General features: G+C 33.3%; 1 protein-coding gene across 6 annotated transcripts; it reads right to left on the bottom strand.

Moving 5' to 3' along the window:
• Positions 1 to 462: 462 nt before the first annotated feature.
• Positions 463 to 22,698, bottom strand: LOC143903989 (uncharacterized). 6 transcript variants are annotated; one of them, XM_077418154.1, is made up of 14 exons: positions 22,219 to 22,695; positions 20,167 to 20,319; positions 19,303 to 19,509; positions 13,102 to 15,561; positions 11,894 to 11,988; positions 11,468 to 11,597; positions 11,264 to 11,367; positions 10,796 to 10,973; positions 10,173 to 10,416; positions 9,908 to 10,085; positions 9,692 to 9,818; positions 9,347 to 9,520; positions 8,947 to 9,029; positions 463 to 8,143 (listed from the first exon to the last, which is right to left on the bottom strand). In XM_077418154.1, the coding sequence occupies exons 4-14, from the start codon at positions 15,304 to 15,306 to the stop codon at positions 7,969 to 7,971; spliced, it is 3,693 nt and encodes a 1,230-aa protein (XP_077274280.1). In that variant the 5' UTR covers positions 15,307 to 15,561; positions 19,303 to 19,509; positions 20,167 to 20,319; positions 22,219 to 22,695; the 3' UTR covers positions 463 to 7,968. The 6 variants fall into 6 exon arrangements, with proteins under 6 accessions (XP_077274280.1, XP_077274281.1, XP_077274282.1 ...); XM_077418155.1 differs by lacking the exon at positions 22,219 to 22,695 and adding an exon at positions 21,777 to 22,101; XM_077418156.1 differs by lacking the exon at positions 19,303 to 19,509.
• Positions 22,699 to 22,929: the final 231 nt, after the last annotated feature.

Here is a 22,929-nt window from a genome sequence, read left to right on the forward strand (position 1 = left end):
ATATATCGATATGTGATAAAAGAATATCATTATAAATATTTAATAAAACTACATAAATATGATATGATTGTATTTTATATATTGACGTGTGTATGCAGGCATACAACTGCCTATGCTTATTAGCTTCAAATTGTTATCATTTAATAACTACTGCTGAGATGCAACTTTGCCAGAGGAATAGGTTGACTTCTGTATACATATAGTCAATAGTATATTCACATATACACATGCACACATGTATAAAGTTTTTCAAATAAAAAATACAACGTACGAACGATTAATTTAAAGAATCTACGAACAAGTACGTGATATCATTGAAACGATAATATATAGAATAAAAAACAGTAAAGACATGACCACATAATGTTGATAATTAAACGTTACTCGTTATTGTCCTTTATATTTTTTAGCTCTGACAAAAACACAATACTATAGAGAGATACAGTATAATATAGTATGCAATGCGTTTGTAACAAAGAATCTTAATATACTCTGTTTATTAGAAAAAAAGAATATTTTACAAGAGGAAGAAAGAGGGTCACATCTTTGGACAGTTAACGAAGTTGTTTCGCTGCATAATGTATTTCGGCGTATATGTGTGTATATATATATGACATTAAATTAAACTTTTACGATAAAAAACTTTACTAAAATCAGATACGATTGGCATTGCTCAATGGCATTTAACAAGTTATGTAAAATAGAAAACTTAAGTTTTGTGATAGAGAAACAACTACAATTCTTTTTTTTTTATAAAAATTCTTTCATAGCATATAAAAATTTAGTCGAAAGTCGTACAAGCTTGCCAAAATCTTTAGCTGCTTCACACTTGTGAATATCTTGAGTTGAAAGAACAGTTGAATTAATTTTTCTTGACTATTTGTAGCAATGCGAACAAATATAACAAACAAATAGTCCTTATTATTACATAGCGCTATATATATATATATAGCGCGCGAGTATACTTAAAGCTCCTGGCAAAAAGACATTTTACTAATCTACGTTAACATTATTCTAATAAACAAATTGTCAACAATTTATCAACAAATAGATTCAAACGAAAATTGCAGCATCTGCATTCATATTAAATTTATGTTCCATTAACCAAATTTGCAAACGTAACATCATATATAACTGCAGAATCGTATAGAATTTGTCAAACACAAAGATTTTTCTGGGTTTCTATGGCCAATCTATGGTTCAACTGTATTGCAAATTTGTAAAATTTGTTCCTATATGACTGAAATTTGACTATAATATTTGCGGCATGAGTTCGTATACGTGAAAAATCACTTTATCCTGATATGAGGAACAAATTTTGATATAAATTTTAATAAATTCAATAAGATATGCAACGAGGAGAGCCAGGAACTTTAACCACATGTTGGATGATTATGCACTTTTATAAGTACAGTCGAATATCGCCGTGTCCTTGATCGTTGTTGTTAATTGAGACTAAACAATCTTTCCAGTCTAAATTCCATTTCTCTTCAGCCGTTACATGTGCATCACCATCTAGTCACGTGTGCATAAAATGAAAATATTATTACACACATATATTACATGAAAAATTTTGATTGAAAATATTTTCATTCTGCACACACATGCCAGAATAAAAGTAGGGACTGAGGAAAAGTTAATATACATATAATAAAGGAATTGTTTGATCCTACCGTATTGTAAAAATACAAAGATTTTGAAGATTAGTCAATTTTCCCAAGTTATTTGAGATTTAAGCATTTTTTCTATTCTAAGATTCTCTCTCAATTCCCATTTTTATTCTAATGGCACATGGGATAAATATTGTTCTCTCTTTTATTTTAATTGATTATATAGTTATGCATTGAAGCGGTAGGAAAGCAGCGCGAGAAGCGAAGTTTAGAAGAAATTGCTGAATTTGAAAAAACTTAAAATTTTAAGTTTTAGAATAGAGAGTTGTTTGCTGTAGTTGTTTGAACGGCAGAGCTGAGAGAAAGAGCTAATAGAATTTTTACATGGTACATTTTTACACGTATTTAAATGACATAATCCATTAAATAGATTTCTTTTTCTAACAAAACCGTACTGTGCAAAATTAAAACAAGATTATACGAATTAAATGTGCTCTTCACTCATTGTTATAGGATCACACAAAATCATTTTTTTCCGTGTTTACTACATACATATATATACTTAATATGTCCATTTCTATCAATGCAGATTAACTTTGATCTCGGTTTAACTTTTTATCTTTTTCTAGTAAGTTGAAAAAGTTAAACCGAGATCAAAGTTAATCTATATTGGGAGAAATGGGCATCAATTATCTAAGTGCATTCCAATAATAGCGCATACATTCGAGAATTGTTTACGTATCATGTACATACATATACATACGTAAAACGAACAGTTTCTCGGCTTTTATTTCAGTGACGTTTCGAGATCGACATTTTTCGTTTTAATCAACACGAATGCGATCCGCTTTAACGCATAAAAATATATCGTGCAAAACATATACAATTTGACAGCTTATCATCAGTACTCGATGAAATCTGAATTCTTAACAGATAAACGCAGTGTATAAACTATCTGTCGTTACGTGTCATTTCTCGTAATAATGACATAAATAACAAGCACAATAATATATTTAATCCTTAAACAACAAGTCAATGCTAAGATTATCAATTGAATGAAATACATCTACTAGAGTAATGAACATTACATACGCTTCGTAACTCTGTACGTTAGGTCCATCCCGAGAAACGAGAAAAGATACTTTATACTCGATTCAACTATTCGGGTTATTACTCTGGTTTATCGCGTAGTACATATTGAATCGGATAAAAATATATATATAATTTTCAACTCATCTCTCAGAGGTATAAAGATACATACAATTCAATGGTCTTTGCAATTGGAAGAAAGTTTCGTAGAAAGCTGGTAGCATGAATTTATATACATACAGCACAAATATGCTATAGAAATGGTGTAAGTATATTTCGTTGAAAGATTATAATGTTGCTGCAACGATTAAAATAATATTGAAAGCCTTGTCTGAAATGTTTCAGTGTGACCTCGTAGTAACGTTAAGTGGAATTAACAGTAATATGAATTTCGAGTTTCCAATTTTGACGGACATATTCGGAAAATATAATTGCGCAATTAGTGGAGGCAATCTATTCGAGATTCTTTTTTCTATTTTTGATCATTATTGTACACACTAGCATATAAGATTGTATTCATTATATTTTACAAATGTTGCATTGTATAATATTTTTGTTAACAAAATACTGCGATATTCAATCCTACGCTTTCATAATTTCGCGTTTTAGCAGCATTACAATATTGCAACGATGTGGCTGAAAACAGATACTGATTACTGCCTATGGGGAGTGGTCGAGAACGTCTTAAAATGGCCAAAAATTGGAAGCTTAAATGCGCGCGTGGTCGTCAATGTTGTCGCAAAATTTTAATTTTCGGTTATTGTTTAAGTACTACTTGCAATATGCTACGATTAACGAAATATCGAAACTTCACTGATTTGTCGAAAGAATAATGATTGTTGTTGAATAAACGTTTTGGCATGACCCACGCGTGCATATTTTTTTTCACATCTTCATTTTTTACAATTTATTATTTAAATAAATTAATAACACCATAGTATACATATATTCATTTAGTCCATTAAGAGAACAAGAAAACATTTCGTTTCTTTGGCTTATAGATGTAATATTTTTTTTTATAAAGATATTTAAGATATTTAAGATAAAACGGTATGATATATATATAACGATACAATATAATATTTAGCAATAAAAAAACTTTAAGATATAATCCTTAAAATAACAAAAACAATGAAGAAAACTAATCATAAATATTACAATATTATTAATCTCTTTTTTCTTTAACGTAAAGGTCTACTAACGATTTTTATACGTTATTTCGTGTTTATGAACTTAAAATATCGTCATGTATCAGAGATCATTTGCACGCCGGTTAATCTTGTTACTAAAGCTATATGGGACATTTTCTGTAAAGCGTTGATACTCGTGTATGAATAGTGAACACTTGACTCTGAGATAAAAAGAAAATCAGAGCCGAGAATATATACATTGTATATAATAAAATGTAACAAACTAATATTATTTTATTATAATATTCGTATCTATATGAACTTATAAAATAGATATATGCATTATATAACACTCTGTTTTACGCAAATATTCTAACTGACTTTCGGTTAATCACTGGAAGAAGATCTACTATTTAACTTAAATCAGACATATGCACAGTTACGACATTTTACATAAAACATATAAAATTGAAGACATAAAATTTCATTTTTACATGTAGACGTTCGTTCACTTTTAATTGTAATTAAGCACATGACTAGGAAACAAAAGCATTTTATAATCATCATTCTGTTGTTAAATATATAGAAATTGTCATTCAATAGCTCGGTATATAGCTACACAATAGGATAGGATAGAATATAATACAATACAATACAACCAAAAATACTGATTCCTGTGATAATAATTCGGAAAAGTAGAAAATATTTTTTTATGTAAAAAGTCACTTTCGAGACAATCGTATTTGAAAATACATCAAGTACGTGCAGCTGAATACTATTTGACTAATGTATCTATCTAGTACTTATTCTTATTCGGTTAGTGCTTGTAAACATCGATATGATGTAGTATAATTTATTTCCCCCATTCTACCATCTCATTTAATTCTCTATCGAGTTATCACAGTGACATGCAATATGAGACAGAGAGGGAGAGAAAGAAAGAGAGAGAGAGAGAGAGAGAGAGAGAGAGAGAGAGAGAGAGACAGAATATAAAAAATATGTTGCGTGCATTGGAAGTTTGTGGTGGTGATATTTCTACTATAAGTAAATACTACAAAGAACAATTTTCCAATCGCTATCATTCAGTTAAACTAACGAAGAGTAGAATAAATGCAATTTTAAATATAATTTTTTTTCTTATCATGTCAACAATATTTAACACACATAATAATAAAATACATAAATAAAACACACAAACACACATACAGATACACACATTAAAGCTTGTGTTGTTTCCAATCATGCCACTACATATTTGCAGATGCTATCGCAAATAGGAATAACGAGTAATAGATACATTAGCCAAGTCATCCGCACGTATACTTGACAAATTTTTATTTAAAAAATTAATTTTTTACGAAAGTAATATAAAATTTTTTTTTCAAATGAGCATTTTTTCTTATTTTTATATTAATCCTCCTTCTATTCTTTTAGATTGATCGTGAAATAAATTACTCTCTTTCTCTCTTTGTGTATTGTGTATGAATGCGTGTATGTATGTATGTATGTGTGTGTACGTATCACACCTTTTTATAAACATATTTTAGCTATTACTGACAAATCTGATGTGATAATAATACAATATGAAAAAAAATTATAGGAAAATAATCAATTTCTTTTTCTCTCTAACGCTGCAGAGTTATACTGTATATCCTGATTGCTTTAATTAATTGAAAATGTTTACGCGATATAACAATAAATGAATATCCCTTTTCCTGACATTCATTACAGCTTTATAGGATTTTTCTTTTTTAAAAGATATTTTATTGTACAAAATAGTTTATTACCCTCTCTCTCTCTCTCTCTCTCTTTCTTTCTCTGTGCGATTTTATCTATTTTTTTTGTATATGCGTCCGCAATATGTGTATTTACAAAGTGCACGTCAATATTATTCCACTAAATATGTTATTAAGAAACTTATTGCGGTTAATTTGTACAAAAGTGTTATCAGTTACAGATTTTTCCAGACTAATGTTGCAAACGCACAAGGGTATACAGACACTTTAGCTCAGTAAGATTTCTGCTACCGACTCTCGTCATAAGAAAAAAAAAAAAAAAATTCTGAAAAAAAAAAAAAAAAAAAAAAAAGGAATCGACCATCGATATACTGTTTTATTTACAATCTGGCATATGCAATGTATGCTGAGCATATTTAACAGCACTCTACGTATCACATGATTGGGGCAGCAATGGTCAGACTCCTAGTGAACTACACATCCTTACAAATGTCCATATATGTGTATGTGTATGTACATGTATAAAACTTATATATTAATATATTAATTATATATATAATTCATACATATTATTAACATACATATATATATGCTATATAATATATACTTATATTATATATATTATGTATATTATTATATATATAATTTATATATATAAATTATTTTGTTATTTATATAATCTATTTGTACTATACGCAATTATGTATATCCTGTATTAGATATAATCGCTTTTAACATACGAAATGATGCACATTCGGGATACACATCGCGCCTAATTATTCGTTTATCATGACTCAGAACTCTGCGTTTAATATAAAACATTAAACGTAAAGAAAGAAATTAACAAGAACAAACACAATATCAATTTAGCTAATAAAAATGGAGTTTTGTATTTTTATGATATGAGTGTTATGTGATATTACTATTCAAACTGAAGGAACATATTTCTAATATAAAATGAAGTTGAAAATTCCTATAAACAATTATCTATCTACGAGTGTTTAAAGTTTATTAATGACCCGGATAGCCAAATCTGTCGAGAACAGATTTTGAAAGTGTCTGCGCAAATTTTTTACAATATTTTCTTATTTTAATCTACATCAGAAACATGCTCCTTCAGTTTGTACAGCATGTTATGTAACATCCTTGTATATAACTTGGTACGTTAAAATATACCTCGATCGAAGCGTATATTTGTTTGCGTGTTTATGTGTATGTGTGTATGTAACTTAATAAACAAATATACTAGTAAAGAAATATCGCATTTGAATAAAAAGAGGTGTCGTCAACGTTACATATTTCTCTAAAAGATTATCGAAGAGTACAAGTCGAAGATATAAACAATGAGAAAAAAAAATATCGGGCCTGTCGCAGTAGAGAGAGTTCAAAGATAATGCATGCAGAAAAAGCTATGTCAATCAACAAATGCTAGTTCAGTAACTTTGTAACATCAGTTCTATTATTTCTGAATGTAACTCTGTTATTTCTTTCAGTTGGGAGCTCAGCTAATTATAATCAGACTGTGTATCACACGCTCCAAATTTATTAAAGACGCTATTAATTAATCTTATAAATTAATTTTCAAAGCATCTTTTGGCAAATTGCTGTCAATATTGAAGCGATGACATGTGTTTAGCGTCACATACTCGCGTTATCGTTACCGCAACGAACATTTACGAGTACTTACGTGTATTTACGAGTGCCATATAATATTCGACAATTGCAAAAATTGGAATGAATAAATATTTGTCGGACTTTCAGACATTCCTGTGATACAGCACTTTTCGTGGTAGCGCCATTGCTAGCGAAGATTATATTATTAGCGGTTTCTACCGCAAAACTACTCCGCGTGACTTATCTTGACAAACGCGAGCGTTGATATTATTGCAGATTCTTGATCGTGATACCGCAGTAATACAGCTGGAGAATTATTGGCTTACTGGCTCATCGGCCATTAAATATACACAATTTTATTGGCGTCGATGACATGTTATTGTGTCGCTGATAGCAAAGCGGTCATCAGCTGGAGATAGTTACGAAGAAGCGCGATGCCCAATTAGTCCAATGCAAGCGTCACTCCTTTCAAATGTAAATTGTCCCTGTTCGTACGCAGGATTATTTTAAGAATGTCGTGCAAGACAGTTATTTAGACGTTGAGGAAGACGTCTTCTTCTCACGGCGATAACGGCAGTTCTTTGATGGAGGATTAATTACTTGAATGGTATCCTCGGAAGATCCACTTGTGTAAAATCGGAAGCTGCCTATCTTGAGATATACGACACGTTGCAGCACTCTGTGATTGTGACGGGAGAAAATCGGAATGAGAACAAAATTATCCGACAATTTTTATCCTTTTCCTCCAGCTATATATCGTGTTTGTCAATCAGTGTATTTGTCAATTAGTTAATTATCGCTGTCAGCGTAATCATCAGTATCGGTATCGCCGCTATCATCATGTTTCGACTGTTGCATATGAATGTCCGATGAATTCATTAATGAATTCGAATCGCTGGCTATATCCGAGTTGTCTATTAGAATGTCACTTGGCGATAATTTCCATGATACAACATTGTGCAACCTACGAGCAAGCATAATCCTAAATTACATATCAAAAATATATCTTTATATTTCTAAAAAAAAATATCTTTCCAGGCGTATAATTATTTAAAAAATTGTCATATTTTTCATAGAGTATTAAAAACGATTATACAAGCCAACGTGCTAAAAACTTCGTAAAACCATAAATATTAATCTTAATGCCTATCTAATAATGTATAGAATTAATTAATAAGAATTAATAAAAATCCATAGCTAATCAAAATTACTATGTACGTGTCAAAAATATTAAAATAGTTACAATGTAAATTGTACTATACTAACTCGGAGAAAAAATATCATCTCGGGGAAAAAAATAAAACTTGAAAAATATATTTTGCTAGCTAAACCATGAGATAAATATGAAAAAAGCTAAACATTAATTTAGTATGTTAATTTATATAAATACGTGCATCTTTTCACCATGCTATTTTATACTTTACTTACTGAGCTGCAGATGATGGTTACATTTCATCATCACACAGCCTGCAAGAAACGTATTATTATCATTACGATCATGGTGGAAAGGAAGAATGTTGTTAGTTGGAATTCGTAGTGTAAGAATTTACCTACAACCTACAACGCATGCAGTAGGCGCGAATCAATACCAGAATCGTATATAATATGTAATTTGAAACAATACAATATCGATAATGCGAGATATAACATTACAATAACATCAATTGATCAGATATTATGCATCAAGTGTAAAATTCAATCACGATGCGCGATTTAAAATCTAACGATTGATTTATAATTTTGTTTAAAACTGCAAATGATACTTACATTTGTTCTTGTTGTTCATTGCCACTTTCTTCGGCAACCAATAATTCATATTCCTCTGCAGCAAATCGATCCCAATCCGAGAGCTACAACAAAAAATATATCTGTGATATTTATATTAACAAAAAAAATATATTATTTAAAAAATATTTCTGTAATATATAAATAATGCATTTCCCGATTCGTTCCATTTGCCTGAGAAAATTTCTTTATAAATGTTTTAAATTTAATAAGAATTAACACACAAATCATATATATATAGAAAGTCCAGAAAATATAATCTTACTACAATATAATCATGATATTCAAACTGCTTGAAGATTGAAACAAAAATAATATGTTCAACGTAGTGCTACACTAAAATAAAATTTTAGAAAATAATGAGATAAACACGATTACGTACTTCGTGACCATCAGCATCATGATCTCTTGTCGAGGCAAATGGATCCCTCTGTTCGTGATCTAGATACTTTTCCAGATTGAAGAAAGTGTCAAAGAAGATGGACGTCGTTTTGCATTTCTTCAAGTCGTTCAACGATATCTTGCCTGGTATCACCGGATGAATCATATCCAACATCTGTGATATGTTGCGTTTTTTTTTTTTAGTATTTTTGCATTTCTTTTCGCGTTTTATTCAATTTATACTCTTTAGTGTTATTTCAAAAGCTCAATATTAAATATTTATGGAGCTATGGAAAATTTTTCTAGAAACTAACAAATGGAAAAACTCATATAATTTTGGTGTTACCTGACAAAGACAATCTTCGAAAGGCAATGTTTCCAGGCCAATCGCTTCCATTCGACGTAACTGCTCTTCATAGAAGTATTCCAGTTCGTACATCGACAAGTAACCATCGCCATCGAGATCCATACATCTATCGATGAAAAATTATAACGTATACTAAAAGGCAAACGGCACAATGTAAGTTCTATTGATCTCCTACGACTGACGCAAAATAATTACCTAAACCAATATTCAATGGCAGTTGGATGATTCTTGTCTTCCTCGCTAAGAAGGAACCACACAAACTCCGTATAACTCATCTTGTCCTCTGGTTGTTGCGAGTTGTTATTATTTTTTGCTTTACCACCTCTCGTCACAGCACCGCTAAATATCCTTTCGATCATTCGAGTAGATAACGCTGAAGATAATTCAACAAACCAATTTGAAGAAAAAATCAACTAAAGATCGCATATTACATATTTAATTGCGAAACATATTCTCTCACCATGATCATTGTGTCTCGTTAGATCTATTTTATCTATGAAGAGATCATGATCGCGATCCAACTCCCAGAATTTGCAATATATCACATAAAAGTGTTCGTAGCTGAAGTATGCTGTAACTTGATTAATATCCTCTTCGTGCTCAAGCACGATGATCACTGCTAATAAATTACTTCGCCTTAATTCGGCAATTGAAATTTTACCGCTCCAACTTCGATTCACGCAATAAAATATCCTAGCGATTACCTGCAATTATTTCATAAATATCTGTAAACGATTAGTTTCGTAACTTGAATGCAAAAGATTTAATTATTAGTTGTAACTAAATTATATATTGTCTCAAAAATAAAAATAATTTAAAATTTCAAAAATTATTTAAATCTGAATTTTTGAACAAAATATGTAGAATAATTTTAAAATTAGATTTAATTATAATAAATTTTGATCCCTGTCAAAAGAGTGCATTGAAAAGAGCAATTCAGGAGGACGTTAAACAAAAACTCTACAAATCTATCATGTTCGTGCGATATTTATCTAGCTGATCGCAATTTGATTTTATATATATATATATATAACAGAAAAAAAATTTTCAATAAATAAGAAATAAGAGTTATTTCGTACAAACCGTGTGTACATAGCGGGAATGAAATTCCGTGGCTTCCTTTAAAAATGTCAGTCCTGGATGCGTTTCTACTACGTCTTGTACGAGTGGGATCAAGTCCTCCGGGAGTATACTATTTCGAAGTCCTCGAGTGACAATATTGATAAATTTACTAGCTGTATCGTGATGAGTAGCTGTTAATCTGTAAGGATAAATACAAAATCTGTTTATTGCTTCATCCAATGTCCCTTTCAATATTTTCACTGCCATGTCACTCATATAACTGAATAACGCGTTAATTTCCGCAAGGGTGACGATTTCCATTTGCGAGTGGCGGTTTTATTTATTCAATTACGAATTATTTTACTAAGCATTTAAGATATAAAAAAAAAACAATAAAATATTAAAATAATGGATTAAATTAAAAATAGAATTATTCATTTTCACTGCATGTATATTCTTAATAAAAAAATATAGATTGCGATATCTTACTCTTTCCAAAATTCTAGAAAGACATTCATCTCGACAAATCCTTTTTGCTCACCGCCTGCTGCCAGGAAAAGTGGTATTTTCCAATACAATGGTAAGTCGCAAGCCTACACACACAGTAACGAAAAAAATTCAATATAAAAGAATCGTTAAAAATAATGATGGAGAAACATTGTTTCAATTAAAGATTAAAGTATAAATTCTGACCTTCGTGATGGTATGAAATTGTGCACGAGAAGCGCGACAATTCGGTAAACTTTGAAAGGCCGCAGTAATTTTTGAAATAATTGTCTCTATTTGTGAGAGAGGAAGTGGCTTTCCTCCTGGGAAATAAAATCTGCAAAAGAGATAGCATTATTTTAAAATTAGTCAAATAAAAGATTTATTGGCATCGAGAGATGCAACCGTGTCTCGCACCGATTTCTAAATAATTAGATTACATTAAAAATTTTTTAAATTTAATTAAAAATAAAGTAATGTAAATTTTCAAGTTTTTAATGTCTTGTCATTGTGTTTATATAGTGAAACATTTATTAAAATATTTGTACATGTATAACAAATAAATGCATTTAACATTTTCTTTATATAATTTTTGTTAAAAAAAAAAAAAAATTTATGTTATTGTATACGAACCTCGGTATAAGAACATTTCTATTGCCTTTCACTTGTCTTTGTAAAGTTGTATGTGGTGGTAGACTTTTTTGCTGAGTCTTTTCTTTCGAATAAGTCTAGAAGAAAAGATGTGAGTTGAATTAAAAAAAAAAAATTTGTTTCGAAAAAAAATTCAATTAGAAATCTGTCCGTAAGAATACATCATCTCCGACCATAAACGTCAAATCGTATAAGAGAACGCAACAAATTTTTCTTTTTGAAACGTACATTCTGCGAGTTCGTTACAACTCGTTGGTGTCGATCAAGGACACACCGACATCCTGTTACGAGACATCGTAAGAAGATTTCGAAGAATGCAAAGAGGTGATCAATGCATTGCCGCACCTCGCAGCGCCAATGGTTACATCATGGTGATTATACGACTGCTCTCGCTCAGTTCGCACGGCACGATAATATCAGCTAGTGACGAGCTCAAGATCAGATTGCTTCAAATACGACGATAATTTCAAATTTTAATTGTTAAATTTATTATAAAATGTTATTCCCGTAATCAAATAGTTCCTGAGAGAGCCTTGGAAGTCATAAAAGTTTTTTAACAATCATAAATATTAAAAAAATTATTTTTTTCTTATATAATTCAATTTACTCTATTTTATACATAGACAACAATTTTATTTTAAAAATTTGTTAACGTTTTAAATCTTATGTTTTAAGTACTTCTAATGAACCATTTTAAGTATTTTCTGTATTTTGAATAATATTCATATAAAGAGATTTATATTTTCATCATTAAACGTTTTCTAAATTCTTATTAATATAATATTCAAAAAGTCATTGCTAACAAACTCACGTATGAAAATTCTTCACAAAATATTGATAAGTAAATCTTATCCGAAAAAATGTTGTGTTCAACTTATATATTTATTGGCCGAGAAAATATTCTTTTTTCGTATATTTTATTTCATTTTCTTCATTTGATATATTGACACATGCAATTTACAATAATCCTTTTTAAGAAAACCTCACACTTATATAGAGACATATGTATAGTCATTCAAATATACAATATTTTACTTTGCGCTTCTGTATTTAAAATAAATAGAATAGTGAGTTCGCAGTTCCAGTTCGTGTAAAGTGGGTTTTAATGTCATATCATTAATAACGTAAAACAATAAAATAAAAATGTGTCAACGAATCTCTTTAACAAGAATTAAAAATCGAAAAGTTACCTGAGCCTTATTTTGCACTTCGTGGCCACCTCTCCACGTACCGATGGCCGGTTGTCGTGGGCCACGTTTGTCTAAAAGCAGCTCGCTCGGGCATTTCTCGAAGATGAGTACACGCTCGGCTACGGAGCCTCTGGTGAGAAACGGCCGGACGGGATTGTTACCCGTACCCGTCGCCGCGGCCGTCCTTATATGTTGCTTCTGTTGACTAGTCAATTCCGGATGGGGCACAGCCTGCTCTAAACGCGGTCGTGGGGAAGTGATTCTCGGCCCCCATCTGGATGTCACTGGGTCTTTGTCCGTGCTCTTAATATCCTTATCCTTTCGTATCTCCATTTCAAACTTCGTTCTCGCGTTGGAGACCAATTGCTCCGTGGTGGAATTATTGTAGGGATTGTTGGAGGCTCGTTGCTCCTCGAGTCGCTGCTGGGTAAGCGGATTTTGTTGAGCAGCCTGGTATCTGACCTTGGCATAGTCAATCGCCGACATAGCGGACAGATCGTCCTTGCTGAGTGATTTCGTGTCGTTGGCTGATGCACCACCGTCAGGCCGATCGGTAGACACAGTGGCGGCAGTAACTGCATTGCCAATATTGGATATATTTGCGGTAGAACTAGAAGCCCCCGAGTTAGATACCATCGAGCTGTTCCCATGATAATTGTGTCCTCCGATGATAATCTGTTTGACCGGTTCAACCTTTGGTTTCTCTTGCTTAACGGCCGGTTTCTGTCTAGCGCGCAAACTTGCCATTGTCCTCTCGGGTTCTTCAGTAATTACAGCACCTGTTTTCAAAGCGTTTATCAGTCTTTCTTCCTCCCGCGCGACCTCGTCGAGGTACGCGCACCGCGAGTTTATTCCTGTTATAACCGATCTCTTCTCATCCTGCGCCGGCAATGTTTTCGCGACATCTTCTTGCTGAGGTGATTTAGCTGACGCGCGAGATACATCCGCGATTCTTTTGGCATCGTTTAATTTGTTCTTCAATGGCCAAGTTGTCAAACCTGAACCGGCCGACGAGTTAACGTTTAACGAAGAATCAGCGGGCGATGATGCGATTAACGTACTAGTGGGCCTCTTTTGCTGAGCCGCTTTATTGGAAGGTGTCAAATCGACTGGGAAAGTGGTTTCGATAGTCTCCAGGAAGACCTCGCGGTGATGAGAGCCGGGCGTTTTCGCAGGGACCTGAGGTTTCACTATTTGTGACGGTTTGTTCAAAAACGATGAGGTAGGAGTCAGTAAGACACTCGTCAATTTCTTCGAGTTATCGGTAATTATATTATTCTTCGCGGCAGCTGTCTGTTGCTGTTGCGTGGAGTTTCTCTCGAATTTCTGCAGGGCAAATTGTATGGAAGACGGTAACTTGGATGGCGATCTCTGCTTAGAAGCGGCTATTCTAGCTTTGTCCTCTACTACAAAATTGTTGACTAGTTTCTCGAGATTGCCATTGTCTAGATTCGGCGTCTGGGTCAATATATCTACCGTTGTCGGAGAAGAATGCTCGAGCGACGGCGACGTCTTGCCGCCGATATTGTTTCCCGTCACAGCAGGTGAATTGCAGGGTGTCAACGCGCTGCCAAACTTGTCAGCGGCAGTCGTATTGCTGTGGCAAGTTAGAATCTCCGTTGGTGCCAATCCGCGGCTCTTCCACGTCTGATAAATCGCCTCTGCGTGATCGCTGATCTGCTTGGCGATCGCGGCGATGTCCTCCTCGCCAGAAGCGGACGTGTCCGCGGGAAACTTTCGGCGTAGATCATGCTTGGCCGTGGCAGCCATATCATAGGAACGCTGCTCTTGTTGACGCAATTGCGGATGATGATCGAGCAGGAAATTCACTAGTCGACCGCTCAACCCGACGGACTGATCCAATACCAATTCGACTAGCTCGGGATTCTCTCGAACGGGCACGATGTTAATTGGAATCGCGTAACCGAAATGAGCTGTTTGACAGTTTACACGAACATATTCCGAACGTGACTCGTTCACCAAGCAGGCGTTCAAATTTGGACAGTGCACCGCTTTACTCGGACGTGAATCGACAATCGCTGATACGAAGAGATTGCGTCGTGTCGCGTAGACCTGGCAACCCCAGGACAACGACGACGACGGCGACGACGATAATGACGATTGATGCAGTTCCGCTACTTCGGCTGACAACAGGGATGAAGATGTTCTTGAGGATTGCTGAGATATTATTGTTACCGCTGGCATATCTCAGGCCGGTTGGCCCAAGAATTTCATTTTCCACAATCGCCACGTCGTTGTCATACAATTTTCTTTCACGTGACTCGTCATCACTTCTAATTTTTCGTTCAGGTTCGCCTCTTGCTTTTTACTTTTGATTCTTCTTGTCACCGCATGTGATTATTATCATTTGAGATTTTTTAATAGATTGACGATTAACAATATAGTTGAAATAATAGCCGAATTTAAGATGTGACCGGACTCGCATAGATGAATAGTGATCTGAAAAAATATGAATATAACTTTAATATGTAAATGTTCAAGTAAAATAACTAAATGTAAAAAGTGGAAGACTTAGCAACAAATTGACAAATATTTATATATTTTATTTCAAGATGGATAAAAATTACTATTCTTTTTTAAAATAAAAACAGTAGTTTTTAAAATATTTTAAAACGTGCTTTTTGTAATATTTTACATATGCTATTACTAACAACATTAAAAACATACTTAAAATAAAAAATGTTATTTTGAACATAAATGTACAATACAAGGTGACTTACATTAGTTAACATGTGTATCATAGATATCTTTGCTATTCAAAATAATAAAAAAAAATGAAGCATAAAATTTTGCGGTTTCAAGGGACACATAGTGGCAATATTTTTGTTCAGTATGAATAAGTTTTGTATAAATAAATTTTCAAAACTAACTCGATTTTTTAAAATAAAACAATATAATTTTTCTTACATAATATGATTTCTCTAAGTTATTTTGTATAAAAAAGTATTAAGGTAAAAAAATTAAAAAATCAACAATTTACCAAATATTTCATACTTTATTCTGCTACATTTATAAAATCTAAAATATCTCAATAAATATTAATAAAGTAAATATGATGAACTAATAATATTGATGAATTCTGCAGACTATGGTTTTAAGATTGTGTGAGAAAGAAGAAAAGTTAAAGGATGAGAATAACAGTTATTACGCGCCGCAACTCATATCTTAAGTATTATAATTTCTATTCTTAAATTCTTTTTACAAATGGTTTTCCCAAACAATAATGCCTAATAAACTGATATCTTAATAAACTTTAATCCTACTACTTGTCTTTAACTCATGATTTATTTATTTTTTTGTCCACAACCCTTTCTTAAACTTCCGACCCACGATCGGCTAAAAAGATCCGTCCTAAATGGATTATTCCGTCATATACCGGCTTTTCTTTCTCTACCTCTTCTCCTGAGCACTAATCCCTACTTCCAATATTAGAACGCGTCAGGTTATCGATTATTGTTTCAACGAAAATTCTACCTGTTTCTTTTGAACGAAGAAATCCTTCTTGAACTGTAAAACAGTTCTCAGTCGCCTCTCGAAGCAAATACATCTTCGACTCACACCACTTGCTCTCCGCCAAATAAAGTTTTAGTAAGGAGATAATCGTCTACCTTATTTCATGAGAATATTATGTCGCATTTCGCACACAGCCCGCCCTTCGTAAAAAAAAGTTAATGCTCACAGAATTAAAGAAAAAGAAGTTCGGAATTGGATCGACAAAATATGAATAAATAAGGCAAGAAAATGGATACAAGAAGGAAAACGATTCTGGTGAAAAAAAAAAACAGATTATATAGAATGTCACGAGAAACATAATCAAGTTTTGAAACCAAAAGGGCCAAGAAGCAATAACAAAATTACAAAAATACAACGAAGACATTTGCATTTTATCCGAAACAAAAAAAAAGGATAAGAGAAGCGCAAAATATGGAAACTATACATTGTTCTTTAGTGAAAAAGGTAAAGATGATAGAGCGAAGTCTGAAATATATTAATTCACGAAAAATATAATTTACACATTGAATCTGTACAATACATATATTGCTGATTAAAAGTTTGAGACCACATATAACATTTAAAAATATTCTAGTGAAATGTAACTTAAAAGTCCGAATCATGCCTTACTCAATATATATATTTTTAATTTAAAAGTAAGTAAGCATCATATGTATTTATTACAGTTGTGTTAAATTAAATTAGTCTTTGTTCTTTTCATGTCTTTATCATTATTTAGTTTGATTTAGAACGATTTAACTACATGCAAAAGTAGCAAATTGATATCAAAAACATAATTTCGGCAGCAAAATACCATAATTCCGCACACAAAATCATGCGGTACGCTAAGAAAGGATTATTCGTATAGAGATATTGCACATTGGCTGCGATAGTGTCGTTCTACGGGTCGACTACCGTTACTGACCCTAATAACCTCGTTGGCTGTTCTCGACGATCAATTAATTATGGCCTAATTGGCGTTAAAGGGCTGATATTGCGATAACAAACCAGCCGCGATTCGTTCCCTTGCTTAGCAACGATATCCGCACGTGAAACGAGAAAAATTATTGATAGCCATCGCACCATACAAGTACCGCGTCATTAATCGATAAAATATAGATAAAAACAAATTTGCTTATATATATCCCCAGTAAAAATGAAGAAAAAGTACTGTAATCGTTCTTGTCTCAAACGGCGATAAGCCTCAATGTACTTTCATTTATAAGATTTTTTTTTTTTTTTTACTTAACGTATACGCTTCTCGTTTTATTTGCAATTTATTTTATCTACAATATTTTTCGCATATCTTCCTTTCACATTCTATATTTTACCATAAATTTAATTCGCAACTTTACTTCGTACATTAAGGCCTTTCGGCTTCTGTTTTACGTATACGTTTCGACCCTTTGCCATTCCCATGTAGCTTTATTTTGTGTGATCTATTCTTCATTAAGAAATAGATAATGACAACACAATTAAGAAGAAAAGGAAAGCATTGCGGAGGAAGACGGAGACGTGGACGACGATAGGTATGCCTGTCGGGCGGCTTCGTCGAGTGTCGTTCGTGCACGAGCAGTGCTAAGAATACCGCGGCCAGCCATATTTGGCAATGAGACCGCGTGACCACGGTATGTAACCCACAAGCATGGACACTGTGCGTGAAAGAGTCTTTCTTTTACTTTCCCATTTTGAAGGAAAAAAAGAATTTTGCGGCACGGCCAAAAAACTGGAGTAAAACTCCGTTCGCGCGAAGGCGGACAAAGGGACTACAATAATACAAGCTTCACCTGAAAAACAACGCGCATTTACGTTGGATTAAAATATTGCAAAATAATACTTGTTTCATTTTTATACAAATTGACATAAATTGATATTATTTTTACATCATCTCATATCTGTGCGAGCATGTATGCGAGAGAAAAATATCGTACAAAATGATCCGATTTAAGTGCTAATAGACCTTTTAATTATACATCACTCTCCTCGTTATTACGAATGATTAGAGAGGAAGTAATGCAATGTAAGGAAGCCCAAAGAGGATTAAGAACGCCGCGCCCATCTTTCAAATTCTAGGTCAGATCGAAAGGGTGTGGTAAGAGAATCAAATACCGAATGCAAAATGATTTATCGAAACAGCTATTTTAGCAATTTAGATTATCAAATTTTTAAGCGCATTATTTGCAAATACTTCACGAAAGAATATGCTTGTCGTTTTGTTCACTCATAGATAATCTCGTGTAAATTGTTTCTTACAACACAGTGTTACGCGGAATTTAAATGTATTAAATGTAATTAACTGTGACCCATATCAATTAAAATATTTCAGAGAGAATTAGAAACGTAATTCCGATCATAGCAATGAAATTGATCATTAAGAAAGAGCAAATATTCTAAAAAAAAGAAACAAGAACGTGAAACTTTATGCAAATATTAGAGTAAATTTGAATCTCGATGAAACCGTTTCAAAGCTCCGATGTTTTGCATCAACGTGGTACTCGCTATATATCGATATCGTGTTTCGTGTTCAATGTTGTAGTTATATAGTTCATAATGTATTATTAGGTTATTACTACAACCTCTTTTCTCTTTTGCAAAGGTTTCTCTCTGTGCGCGTATGTGTGTGATTTTCCTTTGAGAATAAATATATAACTTGGTGTGATATCAATAAATTAAAAAATGTTAACAGACCTTTTGTCCTTATCGACAGTTATCCAATTGTCTCATTATCAGATTCCTGGTTAAGATATAGTGGGACTCCTTTGTTTTAATCATTCAATCATTAGTTATTATTGCATTCTGCGCGATATTCCACACTTCTCCAAAACAACGATTTATCTCGAGATGATAAAAAGCGCAATTTCACTATTCTTTGTTTCCAAGAGCAACAAGTGCGACCTGCAACTCAAGTCAAGACACATTATTCAAGTGTCCGATTTGTTTTTCTTTGAAATATGTTCAAGTCAGACTCCAAGAGATATATATTTTTGCTCAGCCTTAAGTTTGAGGAGTAAAACGTTTCTCGAAAATTGTATGACTAAAATCTTTTTTTCAGCAATATCTCTGAAATTATCTATTGAAAAATGTTTCAAATAAAATTTAATCGGTTTTTATCACAAAGTTAAATAGCAATAACAGCTTTGCAAAAATAGATGGAAAAGAAAGGATATTTTCAAAAAAACAAGAAATGAAACTTTTTATCATTGCTGTTTAATTCTATGATCAAGAGTCTCGTGCTAAATCACACGCAGCAACAGCAAGACGGATCGTGTATCTATTCGTGAACGGTCCAGTTGCGAGTACCTGAGATTAATAAAAACAACCAGGCCGATCAGGTTTTTAATAGGCCTAATCGATATAGCTTGGGGTCTCAATTATATAAAGAAAGTGTGGTTCTATTGCACGCGTGCCCTGCAAGCGGAGATATTTACGGATTTAAAGTCCTAATGTAAAAGTGTATTTGCAAAATTTGGTCGTCGTCATCGACAATGTGCCGTTGCAATTTTCGACGCAATGCGACCCTCGCAAGCGATTGAAAGAAATTGTTGAGAATACCTCCAGCGTTTCCATGACAACGTCTCTACCACATTTACGTCCATGTGTGTGAACTGCGAGGCAATATGATATATCCTCCGAACACAAAAGAAAAAGCAATATACGTGGTACGTCTAGAGCTTCGGGCTTCGGCTAGCATCGGCCAACTTGAAACTGTAAAGGAGAACAGACCATAATATATGATCTCTTTCTCTTTTTCGTACCATAATTCTTGTTGCTCCAAAAGCTGTTTTAGCCGGCTCGACTATTTAAATGCCAAATTTTGCGCGCTTTGCCATGCGCTTTCGCACGCGATACGTTTATAATATATTAAAATATTTACATACTCCGACCCATTCGCAAGAAATTAATTAACCACAAAGACCGGGTGCTAACTTCGCGTTACGCTAATATCAGCCCATTTTCGAAAAATACATATAGAGGACAAAAAGTAAAGAACAAAATTAATGTTTTAAATCTAAATTTTCTATTAATTTTTTTGCTCTAAAATACCGCAGAGCGTTGTTGAAAAATTTTAATGATTGTAGATGTACCAATACACCGATTGTTGTAACTATACATATAAAAGCAAAAAATAGTCAAGAATAAGAAGTTAGCCATAAATTGTTTCTCAAATTAAATTGTAAAATATGTCACTTGGATTTATTACTCGCAAAATAAATTAAAAAATTATGAAAAATGCATAAAACTATATAAATAAAATATATTAAACAGATTATAAATACCATTTTCATATTAGTGTCTACAATTTATTGCTTCCGAATTTATTGCTCAATATTTAATTTAACAAAGTAAATTGACAATAAACTGATAATCGGCAAAGCAACTAATTTATTTAATAAAACGTATTCTTATACGTGTGTGTAGCACCGTAATACAATCACATAATCGGTTTATTTTGTTGAACAATAAATTCGATGATATTTGAAGAACAATAAATTTTAGAAATTAGAAAATGCTCGAATTTTTCAAATAATATAATTAATGTGTAAAAATTTTTCATATAATTTAAATTAAATTTATTAACTCGGACATTCAGCGATCTGAAAACAATATTTGGTAGTCACAACTTTGATACAGTAGATCCTATATCAATCATAAATACCTTTCTAATCCTTTCTAATCGACACACAAATTTCTTTTAAGAACTGAAAGTCCTAACAATATATACTTGATTTTTATTTAAAAAGATTTCTCCAACACGTAACACGTTGTATAATTATAATCTAACAAAATTCATTAAACTACCCTCTTTGTACAGCTTTAATCACAAAACTTCTCAAAATTGTGACGTAATAGACGCAAATTTCTATTTTTCAGATAGTTACACTGGTCTAACCCTTGAACATATCAGTTATTAATTAACTATTAACCAAATTATAATTAGCGATAACACGTGGATTTTCATCAGAACTCATATATTACAGTCCCATTGACACAATAATCTGTAATTCCAATGATAAGTTCAGCTCGGTTCAGCTTCTTTCATTTATTTTCAAATTTATAAATCTAGCCGTAAAGGGAGAGAAAAATTTAACGAACGTTAGCACTAATAATGTGAGTTTCAGTGTTTACTGCAATACTTATATTCAAAATTTTGAAAAACTTACTTTGAGAAACAATAAATGCTTTAGAGCAAGAAGGCACGAATGACACTTGTAGCTCTCTTTTCTAATTTCGGACTGCGAATTACTGGTATAAAAAATCCATTGTCACCCAAAAAAAGAAATGTAAGATAAGAAATCTAAATAGTTAATACAAGTTTCTGGCATAAACGATTACCTGAGGCGAAGAGGGAGCAGAGAAGGTGGAAAAAAGAGGGGAGAGAAGACAAGAGGGGAAGATATGGGCGAAAAGGGGGTAGAAGGGGAGAGGGGGAGAAAAGAAAAGAGGAAGGAGGAGAGCGAGAGAGCTTGTACATACGTGCGTGTGTGCGTGCGTAGTGGAGGGGGTACATATAGCGTGCATAGAATAGTACGAAAGAAAAAAAATGCAAGAATATATATATAAAAGTTTGACAAGATAACACGGAATTTAGAAGAAACCACCAACCTTGACGGCGCAGCAATTCTGCGGGCTACAAAGACGAGCCTGCTATATATCCACCCTTTCGCCTGTACATATTACATCCTGCGATCGTCTAACCGATCACTCGTGCGCGGAATTTCCTCCGACGCCGCTTCGCGTTCCAAATTACGCCGAACGTTACGCTTTGGAGGGTATACCATTATAGGCACATGATCGGACTACCTGAAACGCTCAATGTATACAGCCGAAACGCGACAGGACGCAGGACACACACACGCGATTATTCCGCTACATCGCTCCGCACTCGTGCCATTCGCCACCGTTCACCGTGCCACACCGTTGCACCAAACCATATCGAACTGATGAAAAGCACGCTAGTCGCTAATACAAGCCTACCCTACGAGCCTCCGATACCATAGACGTAATATAAATAGACCAAGCGACTTCCATTCCCACGATGCTTTGCCGAGAGGGAGACGGAGCCAAAGGGAGAGAAAGTGTTGGCGGTCATTTTGTCTCCCTCTCATTCGCGTCTGCGCGGTGTACGCGCGAGGTCTGGTTGGTTCTTTTTAGCCGAACTTCAATGGCCGAACTCTTCCGGCACCGTTTATCTTCTCTCTCTTTCTCCGAACGTGATTGGCTCTTACTTTTAGAACCGACCACGCAACGCAGAGTGTTGATAAGACGAACTCAACAGTTGTGTGTCTGCTGAACACGGCCATAATCACGGTGAGC

Source organism: Temnothorax americanus, unplaced genomic scaffold (assembly GCF_048541705.1).
Source record: "Temnothorax americanus isolate GAGA-0224 unplaced genomic scaffold, ASM4854170v1 Scaffold5, whole genome shotgun sequence".
Classification (NCBI taxonomy): Eukaryota; Metazoa; Arthropoda; class Insecta; order Hymenoptera; family Formicidae; genus Temnothorax; species Temnothorax americanus.

What these genes read in the sequence shown, in the direction of transcription:
- LOC143903989 (XM_077418153.1), bottom strand. Translation starts at nt 15,306, where the DNA reads ATGCCAGCGGTAACAATAATATCTCAGCAATCCTCAAGAACATCTTCA. An exon ending in TTTCTAGAATTTTGGAAAGA is followed by an intron (nt 10,974 to 11,263) that starts GTAAGATATCGC and finishes TTATCCTTACAG; the next exon opens with ATTAACAGCTACTCATCACG. An exon ending in GCCATTGAATATTGGTTTAG is followed by an intron (nt 9,819 to 9,907) that starts GTAATTATTTTG and finishes TTTCATCGATAG; the next exon opens with ATGTATGGATCTCGATGGCG.